Genomic DNA, 22423 nt, shown 5'->3' with positions numbered 1-22423 from the left:
TATGTCATGCGTCTGGGTACATAATCAACAAGAACACAAATGAGAAAAAAGTGCATTTATTTGTTAATAATTTTCTCGGGCTGGAGGCTGAACACTGGCTCCTCCCTCAGCGGTAACAATAGTCTCCGCCCACCGGATCTAAAAAAACACTCCATGCGAGTAACAGACCACGCCCCCCCCCCCCCCCCCCCCCCCGAGGGCGGGACCACTGAGGTCAACCGTTCTCATTGGTCTGCCTGGATGATTGGCATGTGAGGAGGCGTGGCCTGCACAGCCTGTCCTCTCCAATGAGGGGAAGGGGGCCGAGCTAGTCAGAGTCTGAGTCACTGGATTCGTCTGAGGAGCTCCGATCTTCATCATCATCATCATCGTTCTGAGGAAACATTTGGTGAAATACTTTCAGATGGTTGCCAATGGATTTTGTTTTTGACATGATCATTTATTTCAAAATATTAAGAGTTTAATTAAAAGGTGATCTTGGTGTTATGAGATTAGTCGTGAGCTACTGGCCAACAAGTTACAGCCCATGACAACGTGTCACCGCTGTTACCGCGGCGTTCAGGGCTCAGGGACTGACCCCGAATCTGGGTCTTTTGAAAAGAGCCGAAGAGGCTTCATATTTTTCACCTCGTCGTCGCTGTCTGAGCTTCCTGACGTCTCATCGTCGTCATCAGAGTCCGACGACTCACTCTTCCCCGTTGAGTCGGACGTGTCCTGCTGCAAGACACAGAGCACATTGTGTTGTAGCGTGTTGTCCCGGGGGGGGTGGCGTGTCGCGGTGCATCGGTTACCTTGGCGCGGTACGCCATGGCTCTCTTGGTGACCCCGACCGGCTGCGTTGCGGCTCTTGTACCGGCGGCCTTTCCCTTCGCCGTCACGCAGACTTTAGCGAGCGGACTGCTGCGAACTTTAGTGGTGCTGCGACGCTTCTGATGGAGCAAAGAAAGAAGAAGTTACAGCTTTGTGGTTTAAGAGTAAATTCCGGTTAGCTGATAGAAAAACAACAGCTCTATTCGGTGCATGATGACTTATTCCTGCGGGACGAACACAACGTCCACGCGGTGAAGCTAGCTGTGAGAAGAACTAACTCACGGAGGGGAAAGTTTGCCTGGAGCGACTCGACGCGTTCGCTAGAGAAGACACTCGCTCCAGACCCGTCGGATAAGTAGCGGTTAGCTTGTGCGACTAATAGTCTCGTTTTATTTCTAGGCCTGGGGAGCAGAACAAACGTGTTTATTGCATCCAGATGGAGCCTGTTGGGTTTTTTACGGTCACGTGGACCTTCGACCCTCAGAGGATCCTCCATCAAGAAGAGAACTCACCGAGGAGGAGAACTCCTTATAGACGGCTCGGTCCTGAGGAGACAGAGACTGGAGAGAAGAAGGACACATGCTGTGATGGGCTCTGACCTCTCGTTATATATTGTCAATCATCTTCACCGCTCAGAAAGCTCAAGAACAACGGGTGCTGCACCGTAGACCGCGTTGGTTACCTTGACCCAGTCCTCCAGCTCGGCCTTGTACTCCCCCTGCTGCTCCTCCACCATCTTCTTGTACTTGTCTTTCTGAGTCTGGCTCAGCTTGTGCCACCTCTTGCCGATCTCCACCATCCGCTCCTTCAGGCTGAAGTGGTTCAGCTCGCCGTTGGTCAGCAGCTCCTGGGAGAACATCTGATAGCCGCTCCTGGTTTAAAATGAATACATTCAATTGTTGGCTTTAATTCCCAAAATATTAAAATAAGCTCTGAGTAACTAGAGCAACTACATTTTAGGCCCAATCTCAATGCCCCCCCCACCCCCCCAGAGGTCAGAGGTCAGTGTGTGAGTGCTTTAAATGGTGTAAATATGAAGCGATCACTTTGCTCCCATGCGTTGACTTGTTATTCCCTTTTAACGACTAGGACCCTTTTAACATCTATTCCTTGACCTTTGTGGAAAAGGTCACAGGGTCAAGGAAAGGTGGTTAGGGGAGTTGATGAGGAAAATACAAAGTGCTGTTCAGTGAATCGAATCCAAGCTGCGTAGTTGTGATGGACGGAGACGTCAGGCTGCAGAGCCGTCATGTGACAGTGGGAGTCATGTGATCGGTGTCACTCACACAGGAGGCTTCTTCGGTTCTCCATTGAACTTTGGTTTCCTCTGAGCTGCAGGTGGAGTCCTCGTCTCCAACAGCTCCCTCTGCATGAGACACAAGCGGCTGACATCCTCAGATACGTGTGCTTGATTAAGTTAAATGTTTTAAGTGTGTGTGTGTGTGTGTGTGGCGCTCACTGACCGCAGGTTGGTACTGAACCTCGTAACGCTTCTGGTCCTCCGCTGCCTTCTTGATCCAAGGAATCTTTTCCTTCTTTTCCATCGACTTCCAGGCGGCCTCAATGGCCGCCTGCGCCTTCCTGCGGTCGCTCTGTGGAGTCACATGACCACCTTTAACCCCGATATGAACTCTGAGGAGGAGTGATCCTCTCATCACACTAACTGAAGTCTGCAGGGTGAAGGACGCTCACTCTGTACTTAGCCAGGTAGTCGCCCATCACGCTGTGCTGCCACATCTCCTCGGCGGTTTTCGGTGTCTCAGGAAGCTTCCCGGTCTTCTTCCCGTCCCGTCTGTCCTTCGTCTGTTCACCCGGTGTCCATGTCTCTGGCTCCGCCTCCCGACCACGCTCCTGCGATAAGAGGGGCGACACCACCTGAGGGGTGAGATAGAAAGATACATCTATAGATATTTACCGTACCGGTCAAACGTTTGGAGACACCCTGTCTTTATTTACATGCCTTGTCCTCTTCCTGCTTTGCCAGCTTGGAGCCTCTTGGCCTTCCTTCAACCAGCTCCATGAGGGAGTCACCTGGAAGGTTCTCCATTAACAGGTGTGCCTAGAGTTCATTAGTGGACTTCTTGCCTTCTTAAGGTGTCTGAGAGCATCAGTTGTGTTGTTCCACTATACTTCTAATCCAGATTATAGAACCACTGAACTAAGTAGAGAGAGAAAGGACAGTCCATCAGGGCAGCCGGAGCGTTTCAAGAACTTTGAATGGTCATGGTAACCATCAACGACTGGTGAAAGTCGTTCACATGAGGACCCCCCAGGACAGGGAGACCAAGAGGAGTCCAGTTACCAGCCTCAGAAAACTCCTCACAGTTTAGGTAGCAGACACATCAACATCTCCTGTTCAGAGGCTGAATCAGAAGAAGAGACCCGCTTGGGCCCAGAAACTAAGCGCATATATATATATATATATATATATATGCGCGGATATATATATATATATATATATATATATATATATATCCGTAGTGACTTTAACGTCACAAACTGCTGATCTACTGGGATCCAAACACACAACCTCTGTGGTTCAGAGGTTGCTCCCAAAAAGAGAAACTATCCAGTGAGCAGCAGTTGTTGATGGTCAGAGGAGAACAGGCACACTGGTTCCACGTGATAGAAAGCAACAGGAAGTCAAATAAGCACTCGTTACCACCAAGGAACGCACAACACGTGGAACCTGGAAGAAGACTGGCTGCAGCAGCAGAAGACCACACCAGGGGCCCCTCCGGTCAGCGACCAACAGGAAACAGACTCACACCGGCTCACCACAGGGGACAATAGATTGGACAAACGTTCCATGGTCGGTCAGAATGTGGAGTAACCATGAAAGCCTGGATCCATCCTGCCTCGTGCCGACGCTTCAGGCTGCTGTGATGGAGGGGGGACATTTTCTTGGCTCACTTTGGGCCCCGTAGTACCCATCAAGCATGGTTTAAATGCTGCAGCCTGCCTATTGTTGCGGACCATGTCCATCCCTTTAGGACCACGGTGTACCATCTTCTGATGATGCACCACGTCACAAAGCTCTTATCATCTCATGGGGTTTCTTGAACATGACGATGAGTTCCCTGTACTCCGATGGCCTCAAGGTACCACATCTCAATCCAGCAGAGCACCTTTGGCACGTGGTGGAACGGGACATTCACATCACAGATGTGCAGCCGATAAACCTGCAGCAACTGCTGCTATCATGTCAATATGGACCAGCATCTCTGAGGAAGCTTCTAATACTCCGTTGAAAGTATAAAAATAAAGAACTAAGGCAGTTCTGAAGAAGGGGGTCCAACCTTCTCCCAGGAAGGTGGACCTAATAGAATGGCTGATGAGTATCTATCTATAGAAGCATCTATATCTATGGCTGTGTGCAGCTGCTGGCTGTGAGGAGAAGAAGAAGGTTCTGACCTTGGCCGGAGACTTGGCTCTGTGTGGGCTGGCGGACACGCCCCCTCCCGCTCTGGCTCCTCCCAATTTTTCCTCGCCCATGACTCTGTTTCGCTCCTCGTCTGGAAGACTCTAAAACACAAAGTCCACCTGATGACGACAAGCCAATGTGATCTTTGGAGCTCATTACATTCCCTTTTATTTGGTTGGAGCTTCTGAAACGGACGTACCTCCAGAAACCTCTGCAGGTCCACGTCGTACTGCTTCTTTCTCTGGTGATACACAAACAGGAAGTGAGAGCGCCTCTCAAACAGAGGACAGTGCACGGTGGCGAGATGATACCGACCTGCTCACAGCGCTTCTGGAACATGTCCTTCTCCTTCTGTGTCATCATCCTCCACTGTTTGCTGCAGAGCACCATGCGCTCCGTGCAGGGGACGTCCTTCATGTTCACCATCAGCTCGGCACAGTACAGCGAGTAGCCGTTCCTAGCACAAGGTACACAAAGGTCAGCCCGGTCCTGGTTAGGGTTACGCTGGGTATGACTTATTAAGTCAAAGACTCACGGTGGAGGTTTTGTTGGCCGTCCATCAAATTTGTCCTTCAGCTGTCTCTCTGCTTTAGTTAGGACGGACCGGACGTGATCATCAGAGGTCACATCTGGGTGAGCGACGTGATACGCTCTCATACTGCCCTGCACACACGGGATTATCAGGGCGGATATCAACAGAAAGGGGACAGAGAGGGTCGGTCTGGTCTTCTCCGGTACCTCGTAATCCTTCTGAAGCTCCAGAGCCTTGCTGATCCACTTGAGTCTCCTCTTGTCAGACAGTTGGGACCACTGTCTCCTCAGAGCCTCCTTGAGCTCCTTCTGACTCACCTATGAGCAACAAACAGTTCTACTGACGTCATCCACATCTTCTCAGTGTGTGTGGGGGTGTGTGGGGGGGTGTACCTCCGGGTGCAGCTTCAGATAGGTCTTCTTCTCGTGGTTGTGCCACAGCTGTTGAGGAGTTTTGGGTTTCTCCGGCAGATCGGACTTCTTCCTTTCCTCCATCAGCTCCGGATGTTCCTCTCTGCATGTCAGCTGACGTTAGCTTGACTACACGCTAAATGCTAAACACCAACACCAGACAGTAACAACTTTTCTCACTAAGTGAGTTGTAGCGAGTTTGAAGCTTACTTGAATCGAGCCATGTTCTTCTCAAACTCTTCTTTCTCCCGTTGGAACTCTGTGATGTACTTTTGCTGTAAACACCACATTGTAGTCATTGTTTAGGAACAGGACATAGCATGACTATGTAACATATCTGTCGGCCTTCTGCAGCCCTGCTGGTCTGGGATGAGGCGAGGAGAAGCTCCGCACCTTCTTCTTGTCGGGCAGCTCCTTGTACTTCTTGGACAGGATCTTGGTCAGGTCCAGGTTGCTCATCTCCGGGTGGATTTTGGCGTATTTGGCTCGTTTCTCCATGAAGAAGCGGAAGTACGGAGTCAGCGGTTTTTTGGGGAAATCTGGATGAGTCTATTTGAACATAAGGTCAAAGGTCAGATGAAATCCACAGTCTTCTACACCATTTTCTTATCAGAAGAGTCAGACTCACCTTTAGCTTTTTTCCTTTGTACGGATTCTTGACCGACTCCATGGCGTCTACGATAAGCTCGGTCATCGTTCTGTACTTACGGACCTGAAACACAGAAACATGTGGTTGTTGTGTGCCTTGCTCATAGGCTGGAGGCTGTAACCACGTCTCGGCTTCATGAAGGTCCGGTGGGTTTCTTTCATGAACGTAGTTCTGATAACCAACCAGGAACCAATAAGACCTCATAAGGTCTCATAAGACCTCTAGGTCCTTACTAGATGTAAGGACACGTTACGACCTGGACTCCCCAGGAACATACGCCAGGATCCTGTTTGTGGACATCAGCTCTGCATCTAACACCATCATCCCGTCTGTGCTGCAGGACTAACTCAGCTACACGTGCCGACTCCACCTGCAAGTGGATCACTGACTTCCTGTCTGACAGGAAGCAGCATGTGAGGCTGAGGAAACATGTCTCAGCCTCTCGGACCATCAGCACCTGTCTGATTCAAAATTCAACCTGCCAAAGACGATGATGGTCCACTTCTACACGGCCATCATGGAGTCCGTCCTCTGCTCCTCCATCACCGTCTGGTACGCTGCAGCCACAGCCAAGGACAAGGGCAGGCTGCAGCGTGTCCTCCGCTCTGCAGAGAGGCTGATCGGCTGAAATCTGCCGTCCCTGCAGGACTCCTTCGCTTCCAGAACCCTGAAGCTGCTCACCAGCATCTCTTCTTCCTGAGCAGACTGAAGAAGGCTCATCTGTCCCCTCACGTCCTGGTGAACTTCTACCACTGCACCATCGAGAGCATCCTCAACTGCATCACGGTGTGGTACTTGCTCACTGCTTCCTCACTCCCCACCATCGAGACTGTCCAGCACAAACGACGTCTGCGGAGGACACGCAGCATCGTGAAGGACGACTCTCACCACAGCCATGGACTGTTTGCCCCCATCGCCTCTGGGAGGCGCCACAGGCCCTCCGTTCCCAAACCACAGGTCCAGGAGCAGCTTCTTTCCTGCCGCTGTCACCCTGCTGAACTCTGCACCACGAGTGGGTAGTCACCGGCGTGGCGGGTAGTCACCGGCGCCTCACAGCAAGAAGGTCCTGGTTCCACTCGGCCCAGTGGCCTTTCTGTGTGGAGTCTGCATGTTCTCCCCGTGTCTGTGTGGTTCTCTCCGGGTTCTCTGGGTTCCTCCCACAGTCCAGAGACCTGCTCTGGGGATCAGGTTGGTTGGAGACTCGGCCCGTAGGTGTGTGAGTGGTTGTGTGTCTCTGTGTAGCCCTGTGATTGGCTGGTGACCCGTCAAGGATGAACCCGTCTATCACATGAAGTCTGCTGGATGGACTCCAGCCCCCCAAGACCCCGTGTGCAGGATGAGCGGTTTGAAGATGGATGGATGCCATTCATATTTACAACCTTGCTGCACAATGTACAGTACATATACTACTCCACATATATTTCATACTGTACGTTCATTCTTCTTATTTATATACATATGTACTCTCATTGCACAATTGGTTGGATGCTAAACTTCATTTTCTTGTCTCAGAACCGGTACTGTGTGCACTGACAAAGTGGAATCCACTCGCGCCACACAAAGCGCTCATTAACCGGTCTGACTCGTCTCCTGGTAAGGTCTCTCTTGTTGGGACAGTGGAAACAATAAAGGACATTTGCACAGTACTCCAACATACAGTACGTTTCACGGTACTTATCGGTCTACATTGCTTGTATATTTGTATTTTATTTTTCTGAACTGCAACAAAGAAATGACTAACGATGTGCACATAAACAGCTCCTGGTTCTCAGAAGGAAGCAGCCTTTCTTACCTCAGATGAAACTCTCAGCCATTTCTGCCGACACATTTCTCCGCTGAAGCTGCCGAAACAAACTTTCCCCCAATCAAAGTGTGACTCTGTGGTTTTATACTTCATGCTGTCTGTGTCCGGCAGCAGGGAGTGAATCTTCTCCAGAAGAGTCAGACAGTCCTCCTTTGTCCAATCATCTACACACACACACACACACACACACACACACGTGAGCTGAGGCCGCAGGTGTCGATGGTCACAGAAGGTCAAAGGTTACCTGGTTCGTTTTTGATCCTGGAGCTCTGAGCTGCCGAGACGCTGCTGCTGCCATTCATCATGCAGCAGGACGAGAGCAGTCCGTCTACACACAGACACACAAACACACACATTACAAGGGCCACGTGGCTTTCAACCGCATCACGTGATCCTCATCAGCATTTGTCATGTCAGCTGATCCTCATGATGTGTTATCAGATATTAGGCTCATAAAGCCACCCGGGTGACGGGGTCTCAGAGGGGCTCTGATCCCGGCCTGCCCGGACCCTGACTGACAAGCTGCGGGTCGAGGGTTCGATTCCCGCTGGAGAAGTGGGAGCAGATCGGACCGCAGGTCACTCGGCGGCAGTCTGCGTTGCGCCACAAAGTTCCGCCAAACTCCATTGAAAGATCATTCAATTTAAATCCAACGCACTGAGAAGTGAATATTCAGCCCGCTCGTATCAAACACACAAAGCCTCGAATATCTTTCTATCAGTTTAAAAACTGGCTCCGTGACTAAATAAAGCACGCAGAGAGCCGCGAAACGACTCCGCACAAGTCTGCTGTTTACCGGCCCGAACCACTGACACGCCTCGGCACGCGTCTCACGGCGCCCCGCACATAAACGTCCGCGTCTCACGCGCCCCGCACATAAACGTCCGCGTCTCACGCGCCCCGCACATAAACGTCCGCGTCGCGTCTCTGTGAGCGGCGGCGTGGAGCGCAGCCAGCGGGCCGTCGGGCTCCAGCTGCCCGGTAATGGCGTCCCTCCTCCGGCAGGAGTCACCACGTAGCTTCCGCTGACACGAGCGGCGTGAAACCATTTTAGGGGAAATTTGGAAACTGCAATTCTTCAACAAAACAAGTCAAATAAAAAACGTAACTCACCGAATAGCTTTTGTTTCAAAAACACAAACAGTTGACACGTGCAGCGGAACATTGGTCATTTAGAATAAAAACTGGCGAAACGACGTTAAAATCCTTCGACGTGCGGGTCTCCGGTGGTTGAATCGAGGATTCAAACGTTGCCAGAACACGATGCGTTGTTTGCGGAGCGGAGCAGCGACGCGCCGCTGCCCCACAAGCTCCACCGAGGAGCCGCCATCTATGGTCCGCTGACTCGGGGACGGGCGAGCAAAAAACCCCTCAAATGTGTCCGAAACCACAGACGAACGCTCACCTTCGGGTCCGGGCACAGAGCCGGGCCAACACCACGCGCCGCTGTGGTCCGGTGGCTCGGTTTGGACTCTCTAAGTGGGTTGTTTTCCGCCGTCAGACCCGGGGAGTCAGCTCGGAACGAACCCGACAAAAGGAGCGTCTAGTCCGGTGTGAAACTCCGCCCCGCGCCGCAGGGGGAGGAACTCGTGGAGGAAAGGGAGAGGACAAAGGCTGAAACCAGAGACGGGGCAGAAAGTCGCTCCATAACCCGGTGAATACATGTCACCACCATCATCATTTTATGGTTTATTACAACAACATGTCCCAATGTGATAAAACAACAACGCGCATCTTCCCTTCGGACTTTGGTTCTGGTCCAAATGTGAGGCACGGAGCATCGAGAGATCGGGAACCGGAGTCAGAGGGAACGTGTAACCGGGGATGGAAGGACCGGGGACCGGAGATAGAGGCACCGAGGGGCCACCCGGGAGAGCGGCCGTCTGCTACCCCGGGTTCCAACAGGGGGGGCCAGAGGCCGCCGAGCGGCCGGCTGTCAAGTCTCTTCCCGGGACATCAGCGGCGAGGAGAAGGCGGAAGAACCGCAGCCAGCAGCCACATGGCCACATTTAATTTACTCAGTAAAGCAACACACGATTTTAAAAGCCTCTCGATATCTTCTTAATAACTGCATTTACAAATTGTTCGAACATGGACTAATTTTGTAAAATGAAAGCCGTGGAAACAATCAGACTAGGGTAAAACATCTGTTTTACAAACAAACATCTGCAGAGAAGACATCATAAATAAAAAGATATAATACACACACATAAACTTCTGAACAATCAATTTAACATAACAGCAATTTTTAAATTAGAAATACAATATACATGTTTTAAGGGTTTTAAAATCAGTTGAATATTTATTAAGTCCTTTCAATGTATAAATGAATTGACGCAGTTCATTCTCATGCTGTTTAAGTAATTTGAGTCCTTAAAGACTGTTAAACTAAGCAGAAATGACATTAAAGTATCTGTATGTTACAAACCATTAATTGATCACTTTAAATAACATAATGGCATCCTTGTGAGTTTATTGATGTAAATAATTTACGTTTACGTTCGGCTGAGCTGGATTGCGCATGCGTGACAGAGGTTCAATTAGGAGAGATCAGACAAACAAAAAAACACGAAAATTCATTAAATATATTAAAACTGCTCATTAATATATATTAAAACTACACATTAATATACTTACATTTTCAGTGACACAAGAATCAATATAATTTGTAATATATAACATTATTTATAATTCACATAGTAATTTAAATGTTTTCTTCGATTATTATTATACTACTTATATAATAATATTCTGCTGATATTTTAGATAAAAATGATAGCAGCTTCTTCTAAACTAATTGTTAATATCTGTAATAAATATTTAGTGACACGTCACATCTCTTCGTGGACCGCTGCATCTGATTGGTCAATATTAACTTGATGAAGTATGAATCTATGACGACACATTTCTGTTTCTTTAACACGTCACTTTAGCGTCAGAACCACAGAAGAAGAAGCCGCGGCAGCAGCCGGAAGTGTGTGCACGGAGCCGATTAGCTCGCAGGCTAACGTTATGTGACATGAGCTTTCTAGGATATGAGGTTTCTAAACTAAACAGTAAGTTCTTGTTTTATCCTCCTGCCCACGCGCGCTTTGCCTCCGCGTGTAGCCTCATTAATTAGCTCTTAACTGACGCTGTTAGCATGTAACGCTAGCTTAGCCGACTTCCTGTGCGGCCGTTAGCAGTTAGCTCGGAGTTTTAGCAGCCCGAACATTGATCCGAATCAATAACTGATGAGGTGACTTGCGGGTAACTGACACCTGAACACGCGTGAGCTGCACGTTGGTTATACAAGTACAACATGCAGCGCTAGTAGAAGTACACACCTTCACTGCACTCAAAGTAGTACCACACCGCTCTGGTACAAATACCGTTAAATGTCCTGCTTTTCAAAAGCTGCTGAAGTACGAGTACACCGGTCGTTAATCATCACAAAGGGCCCGTAATCAAACTTTTATTTTAGACTCAGGGTCCAGATAGATAGTAAGATATGACGATGATCTAGTAAATGTACTTTGTTACAAAATAGTAATGAGATGAAGTCAAAGTGGTGTTACGGTATTTTATGTACTGTACACCAGTTACCGCTCACTAAACCTGTGTTGCTGCTAAGCCCCGCCCTCTCTGTGCAGGTGTGTGACCTGTTGCCGGGGGCGATGGCTCTGATTGAAGGAGTAGGGGACGAGGTGACACTGCTGTTCGCCGCTCTGCTGGTCCTCCTGGTGCTGCTGCTCGCCTGGATCTCAACCCGCACCTCAGAGCCCCCAGAACACCTCTTCACCTCCACCATAGGCCCCGCCCCCTCACCGGGGAACAGCACCGTCCACGAAGACACTCTCCCTTCCTCCACCAACACCATCTCTTCCTCCTCGCCCTCCGGTTCTGTGACAGAAGCTCTGCCCACAAACACCTCCATCCAGGGGGAGAAGGGGGCGGGGACGCATGAGAGCGGGGAGGCGGGAGGAGGAGATGATGTTGCCAGGAACAGAGATGGTGGAGGAGAAGAAGAGTCTTCATCCTCTCAGAGGAACATGGTGATCAGACTGAAGTTTCTGAACGACACCGAGAGAACAGCTCAGGTCAAACCACAGGACACCATCGGCTACATCAAACGGTAACACTGCTACACCTCTACGTCACTCCTGTACCACTGTCACTACTACATCATCACTACTGGATGCTTGTTGATACCTCTGACCCGTTGACCTCTGCTCTTTCAGGACCTACTTTGCAGGACAGGAGCAGCAGGTCCGATTGATTTACCAGGGTCAGTTGCTGCAGGACGACGCTCAGACGCTGGCTTCTCTGAACCTGGTTCACAACTGTGTCCTCCACTGTCACATTTCACCGCACGCCGGCCGGGGGGCCGCGGGGGGGCCGCGGCCCGTGGACCAGGTGCAGGTGGCTCTGAACGTGGGCAGCCTGATGGTGCCCCTGCTGGTCCTCATGCTGTCGGTGCTGTGGTACTGTCAGATCCAGTACAGGCAGTTCTTCACCGCCCCGGCCACCGCCTCGCTGGTCGGAGTCACCATCTTCCTCAGCCTAGTGGCCTTCGGAGTGTACCGCCGCTAGCTGCTTTCTGATTGGCTGCCGCCTCGGCCCGTGAGGTCACCTCAGAGCCAGCTGAGACTTGAAACAGACATTGATAGTTGATCTTTTTTTCCCTGTTGCCATGGAGATGCAGAGTGCTATGAGGACTTTGATTTGAGTTGGTGTGTTTTTTAGATCATATTTCTCTGTAGGCTTCTCATCATCGTGCCTCTTTTACTTCCTGGTTTGTCTGGTCCGGAAGGTTTTGGACCGACACCAGACTGTAGACCGGACCCATCTGTCTGCTGGATGAACGTCTTTTGTGTCAATTACAGGTTTTGAAGAGAAAAGTTCTATTAAATCATTTATTTATCTTGTGGTTCTCTGCGACCCAGATGTTCCCTAACCGCTGTCTACCCACAATCCACAGTGCCGTCGCTTTGACAAGTCAACTCTGCAATTTGTTAGGGCAGATTTTGAGTTCTTATATATTGAAAAATGTATAGACCCAAACCTGACTAAGCGTCTCTATCACTTTAAAAAAGAAAATGATATTCTTAATGCAAAGACAATCTACATCACTATTTACTTACATTGTGAAGTGCTACGCCCAAAGATGGATGTTAGTGAGTCTCCTGTCTGTCTCAGAGACGTCTGACAGGTTGAACATCAGGACTGAGGTTACCTGCTGCAAACTAACGCCAGTAAACCAATTAGTCATCAGAAGTGAACTTTTAATCGTCACAATGACTCGAGTGGTCCAGTTGTCTCCAGCCGTTTCCTCCCCAGGGCATCAGCTCTGCAACTATGAGCTAGAAGAAGAACCTGTCAGGCAGCTGGACTCCTGCAGCTTCCAGCAGGATGATGGTTTCTGTCAGAGGGAAGCTGGACGAAGAGGCAGACTCTACATCATCACATTGGGGAGTCACCTGCTGCAGACTACACACACACACACACACACACACACAGTCCTTGGTCTTCACAATCAGACTCTGGGTGGTTTCATTTAGCCTGGTTCAGTAGGTCTGAGGTGGGTTTACCGGTCACTGACTGAGTCCAGCAGGTAATCTGTGTACAGGTGTCTCCATTTGTGTACAACTGACAGCAGCGAGTCTTTGAAGGCTCGGAGGTCCACCTGCAGCCAGCTGTGCAGAAGGACGACGTCATCCAAGTGAGTCACCTCTTCCCTCAGTGTGTTGAGAGAATTGATCTGAAACACAGGCACATCTAGAACACTTGCAGGTCACTGACAACCTGCTGGGTCACCACCTCTGCTCAGGTGTGTCTCACCTCTCTCAGGAAGTCATTTAGGGTGGGCGGGGTCTCTCCCGCCTCCAGCTCCTCAGGTCCCAGCGGTCTGCTGTAGGTCAGAAACTCCTCCATCACCCGCTTCCTGTCGCTCAGCCAAAGGTACGAGTACCTGTCCAGCCTTGTCAACAGAAGCTCCGCCTCCTCCCTCACCTGCTGCAGGCGATTCTTCACTTCCTGTTCCAGTGCAGAGAGATCCAAACTCTGCTGCAGGGACACCTAACAGAGAGACGGACAGACAAGGAAAGGAAGAAACCGCAGCCTCCAAAGGACCGAGTGTGTGATGTCAGTCACCTGGTAGTTGCTGTGGCGACTCCCAGAGATCCTCAATGGCAGACTGGCCGCTGTGTAAATGTCAGAGATGACGGTCTGCAGGAGGTCCGAGAGGCCGACGCCCACCGACGGCTCAAACACACTTCCTGTTTCCTGCAGCCTCAGACTGACCGTGAGAAATGCACTGCAGCTCTGTACACGCAACAAAGACATGGGGAAACTAAGGGGAGATGCATTCTAGTACCAGTGGAGTATTGGCGTTATGTTGATGGATGGTTTCAGCGTAGCTTTGCACCGTGTGCATTCAGAAAATAAGCATTTTAAAAGTAAAAAACAAACATGAGTTCACACTTTTTCTAAATCTGCATTGTTTTGTTATTTCAGCATCTTTCTATATATCTGTCTATTTTGATTAAATAACAGCTAACTAGTTTCATTAAGAGGTGAGTTCACCTCCTGATGTCAGGAACTCTAAACGAATCACGTCGATGACCTATTTTGATTCCAAAATGGTAAATTTCACTGGACAGCGACAAGTTTGCAGGTTGAAGAGCTCTGCTTGGATGTGTGTACCCGCGGGTCCATGTGGTCCAACAGGAAGTGCAGGGATCTGAGCACCAGCTGGAACAGTCCATCCAGGACTTTGTCATCCAGGTGGTCCAGATACATGTTCCAAGAATCAGAGGAGTCTTCAACTCCGTACAGGCTCCTGTTCACCTGAGAACACAGCAGCAGAGGCATCAGCTCCTGCTCCTCCCCCCGCCCCCTCAAGCTGGTACCTACCTGTGTTAACCTGAGCAGCTCCTCTCCCTCCTCTCTGATGTGTTTGTAGCTCTGCTCCACATCTCCGAGCTCCAGCAGTGACTCACCTGAGCGCTGCAGGAGGTGAAGCTCTGCCCAACCCTGCAGGACAAGCAGCAGGTGCTGAAGTGAGACTACTGGAGATACAAGAAGGGTGCTTAGAGACTCACCGACCTGTATGATGCGTGTCATGGAGTCCATGTTGGCTCGGGCCTGGCTCACTCTGGAGTGGAGGAGCAACACCGTGTCTCTGCTCTGCTCCACCTGCTGCTGCAAACCTGAACACACATCGTACAGATAGTGTGCGGTGAGACTGGAGACCTAGACAACGAGATCATCGTGTGTCTCACCTTCGCTGCCCCAGGTGTATCTCTGCAGCTCTGACAGATTCTGGTTCAGGCCCAGGACCTGCAGCTGATCCTGGATCAGAGAAAGCTCCGCTGGCAGGACGCCACTCACCACCTGAAGGAAGACCACAATCCGTCACCTGACCTTCGTCTTCCTCTTCACAGGGATTTACCTGAGGGGCCGTGTACCTGCTTGTAACAGGACACCATGTGACTCAGGCTCAGGTAGTTCCTTGTGATGTCATCTCTGAAGGTGAAGAGTCGGGCAGCAGAAGGGCGGAGCTTTACGTCTGTCTTCCTGCTCACATACCGGAGCTCCCTCAACACCACCTGCAGCTACACACACACACACACGTGAGTGGACTCCAGGTAAAGTATGATGAGCCTTGATTAGTTTCAGCCAATCAGACTGACCTTGTGGCTGCAGTTAACTCCCAGCATGCCTTGCTGGTTGTTCTGTATGACCGGTTGCTCCAGGATGAATCCACAGTCAGAGTCCAGCTGAGAACTCCAGTCGGACCGCAGTCTGTCCTCGAAGTCCTGCAGAAGATCCTCAATGTGATAGAACCTCTGTAGGACCAGGTAGGAGTCACCTGAATCCAGGTCCCTGAACACAACACAAGAGTTCAGGTCCCTGAACACAACATGCTTTGCTCCTTTTGTTTAGTGGTGTGATAGTAAAATAAATGTACATTTAGTTGTGTTTTATGGAGCAGGAGGAAGCTGGTGAACGTTGTGTGTGACGTTCAGCTGCTGCAGCTCAGACATTAAGTTAGTTAAAATAGCTTGTGTTATGAAAATAAAAAGTCCTTTCATACACGATAATGAATGTGTTTGTTGTTTTTATTGACTATTGATGGAATCTCCTCTGCCTTGAGTTGCATTATTACTTTTGTTGCAGCCATTCCACTAACTTGAAACGGATCACAATTAAATCTCCTTTATGTCACAATATTGCTGAAATGCTTGTGATGTAATATTGATGATGTAACATTTAGACGTCACCTGAATACAGCCAGGTGTGTTTGGTTTAGAGAGCGGAAGGGGAAACAATTTTCTACCGCATTACAAATTACGAGATAGAGCAATTTTTATGTTTATGATGTTGCTGGAATATTAAAGTGACACTATGAAGAATGCAAGTTGATTTTACTGACCGCTTTAACTGATTTGATTTAAATAACCATTTAAGCTCAGACTGAAATATATGATGCTCTGGAGGAGAAGCAGATCTTTCTAAAGTCAATGAAAGAAGAAGATTATCTTCTCTACCTGTATTTTATACATTTGTGTTTTACTGTTAAGCAGGTTGCTAGGCAACAGGAGGAGCGGAGGTAATGTCGATGACGCAAGCAGGAAGTCCCCCTGTAGGCCGGAGCGTCCCATTGCAGAGACAGCTTGTGTCCAGGTACCTGAGCACTACACAGAGACCAGGTCCAGGTACCTGAACACAGGAGAATGTGGCCTTACAGCTGTTGGAGAGTCCTGTGGTGGTTCAGAGTGGTCTCAGCTCTCCGCCTGAGCTGCTGACTCCAGCAGAGTCGGGCTGCATGAGACGGAGTGAACATGCAGAATGTGTCTGACTCTTCTCTCTGACTGAAGAACAGCTGCTCGATCTGATCCAGCTCCTCCAGGACCATCTCCTCCAGGCGGACCAGGTGAGGACGCAGCTGATCATGGATCAGGGGACGGTCCAGGATGAACCCAAACATCTTCACCAGCTGAAACAAAGGAGACCAGATTGAATCAGACCAGACCAGACCTGTACCGTGTCAGAGTAGACCCGGTACCTTTTCTCCGGAGGAGGAGACGCAGCAGTCCACAAAGGCTCTGCTGAGGACCGACACCAGCCGTGTCTCCAGGTCCGACACCTGAACCCAGAACTGACTCCGGTGCTTGAGGAAGCTCTGAGGAGAGGAGGAGGACTCGCACACAGCTAAGGATCCAAAAGGAAGATCGTCACACATCTCAGTAGTCTCACCTGGTCGTCAGGGTCGCTGGGGTCACAGTTGAGGTCACTCAGAACCGTCACATGACACAGGAAGTCCTGATACACCTCCTGGACCATATCAGTCCTCGTCCGGCCTCCAACACCAGACAGCACCGTCCACTCCAACTGATGCAGCTGCTGGCTGACACTGAACACCTCCTTGAGGGAGGAGGAGGCGTGGGGAGAGGATGGAGAAGAGGAAGAAAGAGGAGGGAGGAAAGGAGGCGAGGAGGAAAGAAGAGTTGAGGAGAAGCGTTTGCACGTATGCATGTGTGTACCTGGATGCCCTGCAGGTGGAGCAGGAAGTGGTCCAGCCTGAAGAAGACCAGGTGTGAAGGAAAGTCCCAGCTCAGAGTGTCTCCGTCCTGCAGCAGAGACAAAGCTCAGGCATCATGGGAGTACAGTGTTCTAAGCGATACACAACATATTGACTTATTGCACTATGTAGGAAAATGAGTGCGCTCATTAGCTGTTGGTGCGATATTCATTTCCATTTAAATGAACGTCACCGACACGTTAGTCGATCGCGACCTCGTCTGATTCCATTGTCGGGGGCGGGGCTTAGGCAGCGCCTCCAACCGGAGGGTTGAAGGGTTCTTTTTCATCTACAGACAATCAGGATAAAGTCCAAGTGGAACCTTTGTGCTTCAAGCCGAATGAGAGAAGAGAGCCGATAAGGCGAAGCAGCCGGTTTGGTTTAGAAACACGACGGAGCCTTTAGGCTGGACGCTGTCGCTTCCTCCGGACGCTCGTTCAGCTCTTCGGCCGGCCGGTTGTCAGCGGCACCGAGCCGCCTCGCGTTCCGCTGACCGACCGCAGCGGACCAACCAGACCCGCTCCGTGTCCCCACACTTATTATTTAGGATATTTTTTTCACATTCCGATTCTAATGTCTAACTATTAAAACGAATAAAACGTTCTTTGTTCTTTGAAAGCGTTCTTGTATCACTATGCTGGTATATTGTCATTGCGTTGGTGCCATAAGTGGTCTGAAAATTGCAATAATATCACAAACCGCAATAAATGTAATAATCGCACAGCAAATATTGGATATCTTGACAGCCCTAAATAGGAATCCAACACACGGCTGAGATCAGCCCACCTGACCGCTCTGTCCCTAACGCTCCTGTGGAGGTCTTCTCTGTCCTTCTCTCTCCACAGGAGAGATACAGACCTGGTGGGATCGGGTCTACCTGTCTCTGGTCCTCCAGCTGGGTTCTGCACAGCCTAAAGGCCTCTTTGAGGCTCTTAAGGGTCCAGATCACCAGAGTGACATCATCCATCTTCTGACCAAGTTCTGACCCCACAGGTCTCATCAAGTCCTCTCCATGCAGGAAGCTCCTGCTCTGCAAGAGGGGGAGGGGCATTGACAGCATGTGATGTGTGTGTGTGTGCGTGTGTGTGTGTGTGTGTGTCTTACCATCTGTATGAACAGGGTGCAGATCTCCTGCAGCAGGACCACAACTCTAGTAGAACAGTAGAACTCAGACTTGATCCACACCAGTCGCACCTCCTCCATCACGGCAGCCATGTTGTCCCCCACCTGCCAATCACAGACGGAGCAGTGATGTCACACGGAGCGGTGATGTCACAGCCAGCCCTGTGGTACCTGCTGGTACTCCATCTGCTGAAGTTCGTCCAGCTTCTCCTGGACAGGTTTCAGGTTCCTGGTGACGTCTTCAGCCTCGTCCAGACCTGAAAGAAACAGGTGTGCTCAGGAAACAGGTGCTCTCATGAGGCTCTGCCCACCTGATGAAGACATTACCTTTCTGGATGTCTGTGTGAAGGTCCTTCAGACTGGAAAAGTAGACGCTCTCTGCACTCTGAGCAATGGACAACACCTGCTGAGCTCTGCTACTCATCAGCTGAGCAGAAACCTTCACTAGATTAATAGAAAACAATATAATAGTAGAAGATAGAAATGATTACGGACCTGCTGCTGGATGAAGTGCAGGTTCCTCAGTCTGCTCCTCCAGAAGTTAAACTCCGCTGAGGGAAGAGGCTCCTGTCCATCCAGAACCAGCTGAGATGAGTCCTGCTGCAGGACCTCTGATACCAGCTTCATCCACTCCATGATGGTGGAATCACAGGCGTGGAGGAGCTGCATGTCCAACCACCTTCTGGGGGAGGAGAGAAGAAAAAAGCCTTTCTACATGACAGTAGAAAATGAAGAAGAAGAAGCATCATTGTAAGGAGAGAAGAAGGCCCTTTCTCAATATACATTCTTGTCTGGAATTGTGGACTCGTGTCCGCCGGGACCAGTCAAAAGGCCCAGATGTGACTCGCCCGCCCACTTCACCTCAGCAACAGGCAACAATGGCGGAGGATTTATGAATATTATATATTATATACAATGAGCTCCAGCACCAGACGATCAGCTTCATCTCAGAGAGCAGCCCGACGCGCCTTCCCCCGGTAACGTTACGTCTGTTTGAGAGCAGAATTTACATTCATAATTCAACTTTTCATTCGTCTGTACTCATTTAATGAGGAAAGAGTCTGAAATATGTTCAAATTAGAGAGTGAAAAGTAGTAAGATAATAGCCTCAGTCATAAATCATAATTATTGCTGTTGTCATGGTGACGTGATATGTGGGCGCAAAGTGATGTCCCTTCATATTTACAACCATTTAAAGCCCTCACAGACTCTCACTCAACCTCTGACATGGTGACCTCAGTGCGTCCCTGAGGGGCTCGGGGTTTAGGGGGGGCGTTGGGATTGGGACAAAGCCTCACTGTTAGAGGAGGAGAATCAGAAGCCTCACTGATAGAGGAGAAGAAGAATGATGACTCGGGTTTCCTTCCCCTGAGATGGATGTGAAATCATAAATTATTGATTTATTATAGATTGAACTGACAGATAGATATTAGCTTGTCTGTCCTACCGCCCTTCAGTGTCGCCTTGGAAGCTGTCGTCATGGAGTGCGTTGTCATGGAGACATTCGTCACGCAAAGCATCGGGATAAGCCAGAAAGGTGCGTCCCTCTATCTGCCCCTTCACCACCAGAGCCTCGTTCCTCTGTCGCTCCATGGATCTCAGAGCCTCCTCGGCTAATCCCACCGCCCAGCTTCTGCTCGTCCCCGGGTTGCTAAGCAACGGGCAGGTCACCTGAGGGCAGAGGGGTGTTTGTTACTAATTAGCCATAGCTTCTAGTTAGCTCAGTTGTTCTGGTTCTAAAATTAGCCATAGCGTCTAGTTAGCTTTTACGTTAGGAGTCATCTTGAATTAGCCATAGCTTCTAGTTAGCTTTGATATTGAGATCTCCTAAATTAGCAATTGTTTCTGGTGAGCTTTGCTGTTGAGACTTATCTGGAATTAGCCATTACTGCGTTTGTAGCTTTAATTGGCCAGTTAGACTTGTCTTAAATTATCCAGACCCTCAGTCTAACTATTAGCCTTGACTAAAAATCTGCTTTTCCTTCTAGTTAGGCTAACTGTAATTGTTAGCTATAACGGTGTCCTGACCTGGACAGTGACAGCGGAAGCCAGTATTGCCCTGACCTGGACACCGCAATTTCACGCGGTTTCCAGTATTTTTGTCGAACGCCTAGAAGACTTTAGTAATGTCAATAATACATGTGAACGACTAATATTTAATTTAATCTAAAAAAAATGTTTACAATGACGATTGACGTCTTCCTGGGTCAGGGCTATACCAGTGCACGGCTAATTCACCGGCGTTAGCGTCCTTTTATAGACTAGAAAACATTTTAACTTTCATAATTGAAACACTATTTGGCTCGAGAGGTAGGGAGGTAACGCTTACTTTAATACCGTTAAATAGCCTGAATACATTACACGATCATTTTAATCAATCGTTTTACTGGATAGCTAAAAATTGCCCGGGTCAGGACACCCTGGCGTTGTTTTGTTGTAAGTTAGCCCGAGCTTCCAGATATCCTAAATGTTAGCCTTAGCTTGAGTTAGCTTTAGCTTCCAGTTGGGCTAAATGTTAGCCTTAGCTTGAGTTAGCTTTAACTTCCAGTTGGGCTAAATGTTAGCCATAGCTTGAGTTAACATTAGCTTCAGCTTCTAGTTAGGCTAAATGTTAGAATTAGCTTGAGTTAGCTTTAGCTTCCAGTTGGGCTAAATGTTAGCCCTAGCTTGAGTTAACATTAGCTAGAGTTAGCTTTAGCTTCCAGTTGGGCTAAATGTTAGCATTAGCTTGAATGATCCCACCTCCTCAGAGACGGCGATCATGGCGGTCTTGGCGTCTTCTCCCTGAACTTCTTGGATTATTAAAATCTTTCGAACATTTTTTTTTGTGACCACTTCTCGCCCCGTCTTGGAGACGCAGATGACTTTAGTTCGGACATTTTGGGGGAAGTGGAGACCGACGCAGAGTCGTCCCCCGTCCTGGTGATGGATGAACAGGTGAGTGTTGTCCTGAGTGTTGAAGAAGCTGTTGAAGACCATCTCGCTGTCGTCCCCTGAGGAAACCCCCCGCCATGTTTCCTGCTCCAACCTGAAGCCTTTGAGAGTGAAGCTCCGGACGGGATCCAATCGCTCGTCTCTGACGTCCATCTTTTTACTTAACACCTTTTCTCTTAACTTTACACCACCTTCTCTTAACTTCACACCTTATCCTCCGTGTCTGTCGCCACTCTCGCCTGAAAACAACTTAAAAAGTACTGAAAAGTTCATAAAAATCCGACCGTTTGTTAAGCTTTCAATAACGGTTAGTGATGCCTTCGTGTTTTTTCCTCAGCGTCGTTAATATGAGTGTTTATTTTGAGCGCTTTGTTAAATGTATTTGTATTGCAGCAGCTCATTTTAAAGTCATTGTGAGGAAATGTAAAGTGGCCTGCACCCGTCTCAGTTCACTCCTGGTCGAGCGATAAGAGATCCTTACTGGGACCCTAAATGAAACAACAAGGCCAACTCTGTTGCTAGATTCAGTAACTTTTCAGACAACCTGGCAAATTTTTTTCAAACCGCACCTAGCAACAAATATATAATATATATATATATATATTTTTTCAAACAGCTTGCGAAGTTGGCATAGTTGTTCTCTGTCTGTTTTATGCAGAAAATGCGGCATTGTCCCTCTTGATGACACAAAAACAACATGTGCCTGGCTGCAAATGTGCATTGTCAGTGACTTCAACAGATAGCTTGAAAGAGATGCCTGTAATATAAAATGCCTTATTATTAGCTTATACTTACAATTGTTGATCAGTTTGGATGCGTGTTAACTAACAATCCAATAGACTGCTTAAAACTAACTGTTCAAAATGTGTAGGTTTACTAGTTAATAATAATAAGAAATTGTTTAATAATGTGTAACGTGCTATTGGTAATTCATTATGTTTGGGTTTCAAAATATCTGTAGTACTTATCTATATTTGGAAGAAGAAGAAAAGAATTTACAGATATATCATAATGAAAAAACAAAACTTACAAATGTCAAATCATATGTTTTGCCGAGATGGAAAGTCAATTTGAGTAACATTACTGTTATAGGAGCCCAGTCAACTGTTGTTGAGCTACTGAGGTGTTGAGCTACTGAGGTGTTGAGCTACTGAGGTGTTGAGCTACTGAGGT

The 22423-nt window shown here is 48.9% G+C and overlaps 3 protein-coding genes across 23 annotated transcripts; 1 reads left to right on the top strand and 2 right to left on the bottom strand.

Moving 5' to 3' along the window:
• Nucleotides 1-40: 40 nt before the first annotated feature.
• On the bottom strand, nt 41-9602 carry ubtfl (upstream binding transcription factor, like). Of its 8 annotated transcripts, none has more exons than XR_013467242.1 (21): nt 9035-9602; nt 7874-7957; nt 7618-7793; nt 5805-5888; nt 5570-5725; nt 5387-5451; nt 5159-5279; nt 4973-5083; nt 4770-4897; nt 4550-4691; nt 4434-4475; nt 4225-4335; nt 2503-2685; nt 2274-2402; nt 2097-2176; nt 1493-1682; nt 1323-1370; nt 1093-1211; nt 792-929; nt 628-717; nt 41-373 (listed from the first exon to the last, which is right to left on the bottom strand). XR_013467242.1 is itself a non-coding variant. In XM_040172169.2 (20 exons), the coding sequence occupies exons 2-20, from the start codon at nt 7932-7934 to the stop codon at nt 308-310; spliced, it is 2121 nt and encodes a 706-aa protein (XP_040028103.2). In that variant the 5' UTR covers nt 7935-7957; nt 9035-9602; the 3' UTR covers nt 41-307. The 8 variants fall into 8 exon arrangements, 4 of the variants coding, with proteins under 4 accessions (XP_040028103.2, XP_077956228.1, XP_040028104.2 ...); XR_013467244.1 differs by having other exon boundaries at nt 2503-2661; XR_013467243.1 differs by having other exon boundaries at nt 628-714; nt 9035-9590.
• Nucleotides 9603-10502: 900 nt separating this feature from the next.
• tmub1 (transmembrane and ubiquitin-like domain containing 1) lies at nt 10503-12538 on the top strand. Of its 2 annotated transcripts, none has more exons than XM_040172174.2 (3): nt 10503-10685; nt 11262-11743; nt 11850-12538. In XM_040172174.2, exons 2-3 carry the CDS (start codon nt 11286-11288, stop codon nt 12199-12201), a joined length of 810 nt encoding a protein of 269 aa, XP_040028108.2. In that variant the 5' UTR covers nt 10503-10685; nt 11262-11285; the 3' UTR covers nt 12202-12538. The 2 variants fall into 2 exon arrangements, with proteins under 2 accessions (XP_040028108.2, XP_040028109.2); XM_040172175.2 differs by having other exon boundaries at nt 10562-10685; nt 11243-11743.
• Nucleotides 12539-12872: 334 nt separating this feature from the next.
• On the bottom strand, nt 12873-22369 carry LOC120816510 (dynein axonemal heavy chain 17). Of its 13 annotated transcripts, none has more exons than XM_078100092.1 (21): nt 21059-22369; nt 19764-19987; nt 18812-18998; nt 18644-18743; nt 18488-18573; nt 18299-18421; nt 18072-18224; nt 17157-17243; nt 16870-17037; nt 16679-16795; nt 16359-16609; nt 15303-15495; nt 15078-15224; nt 14892-15003; nt 14716-14819; nt 14524-14643; nt 14314-14457; nt 13762-13932; nt 13450-13686; nt 13200-13369; nt 12873-13098 (listed from the first exon to the last, which is right to left on the bottom strand). In XM_078100092.1, the coding sequence occupies exons 1-21, from the start codon at nt 21401-21403 to the stop codon at nt 12972-12974; spliced, it is 3366 nt and encodes a 1121-aa protein (XP_077956218.1). In that variant the 5' UTR covers nt 21404-22369; the 3' UTR covers nt 12873-12971. The 13 variants fall into 13 exon arrangements, with proteins under 13 accessions (XP_077956218.1, XP_040028096.2, XP_077956226.1 ...); XM_040172162.2 differs by having other exon boundaries at nt 18644-18701; XM_078100100.1 differs by having other exon boundaries at nt 19737-19987; nt 21059-21341.
• Nucleotides 22370-22423: the final 54 nt, after the last annotated feature.

This window comes from Gasterosteus aculeatus, chromosome 3 (assembly GCF_964276395.1).
Source record: "Gasterosteus aculeatus chromosome 3, fGasAcu3.hap1.1, whole genome shotgun sequence".
NCBI classification, from domain to species: Eukaryota; Metazoa; Chordata; class Actinopteri; order Perciformes; family Gasterosteidae; genus Gasterosteus; species Gasterosteus aculeatus.
This window is presented reverse-complemented; position numbering and strand designations above follow the sequence as displayed.

Bases quoted from the DNA above. Each gene is read 5' to 3' on its own strand.
- ubtfl (XM_040172169.2), bottom strand. From the start codon at position 7,934: ATGATGAATGGCAGCAGCAGCGTCTCGGCAGCTCAGAGCTCCAGGATC. The intron at 7,794-7,873 runs GTAACCTTTGAC...GTGTGTGTGTAG, and splicing joins CAGGATCAAAAACGAACCAG to ATGATTGGACAAAGGAGGAC. The intron at 718-791 runs GTAACCGATGCA...TGTGTCTTGCAG, and splicing joins CCATGGCGTACCGCGCCAAG to CAGGACACGTCCGACTCAAC.
- LOC120816510 (XM_078100090.1), bottom strand. From the start codon at position 21,403: ATGGACGTCAGAGACGAGCGATTGGATCCCGTCCGGAGCTTCACTCTC. The intron at 18,422-18,487 runs GTACCACAGGGC...TGTGATTGGCAG, and splicing joins AGCAGATGGAGTACCAGCAG to GTGGGGGACAACATGGCTGC. The intron at 17,244-18,071 runs GTAGACCCGATC...TCTCTGCTGCAG, and splicing joins AGCTGGAGGACCAGAGACAG to GACGGAGACACTCTGAGCTG.
- tmub1 (XM_040172174.2), top strand. From the start codon at position 11,286: ATGGCTCTGATTGAAGGAGTAGGGGACGAGGTGACACTGCTGTTCGCC. The intron at 11,744-11,849 runs GTAACACTGCTA...CTGCTCTTTCAG, and splicing joins ACCATCGGCTACATCAAACG to GACCTACTTTGCAGGACAGG.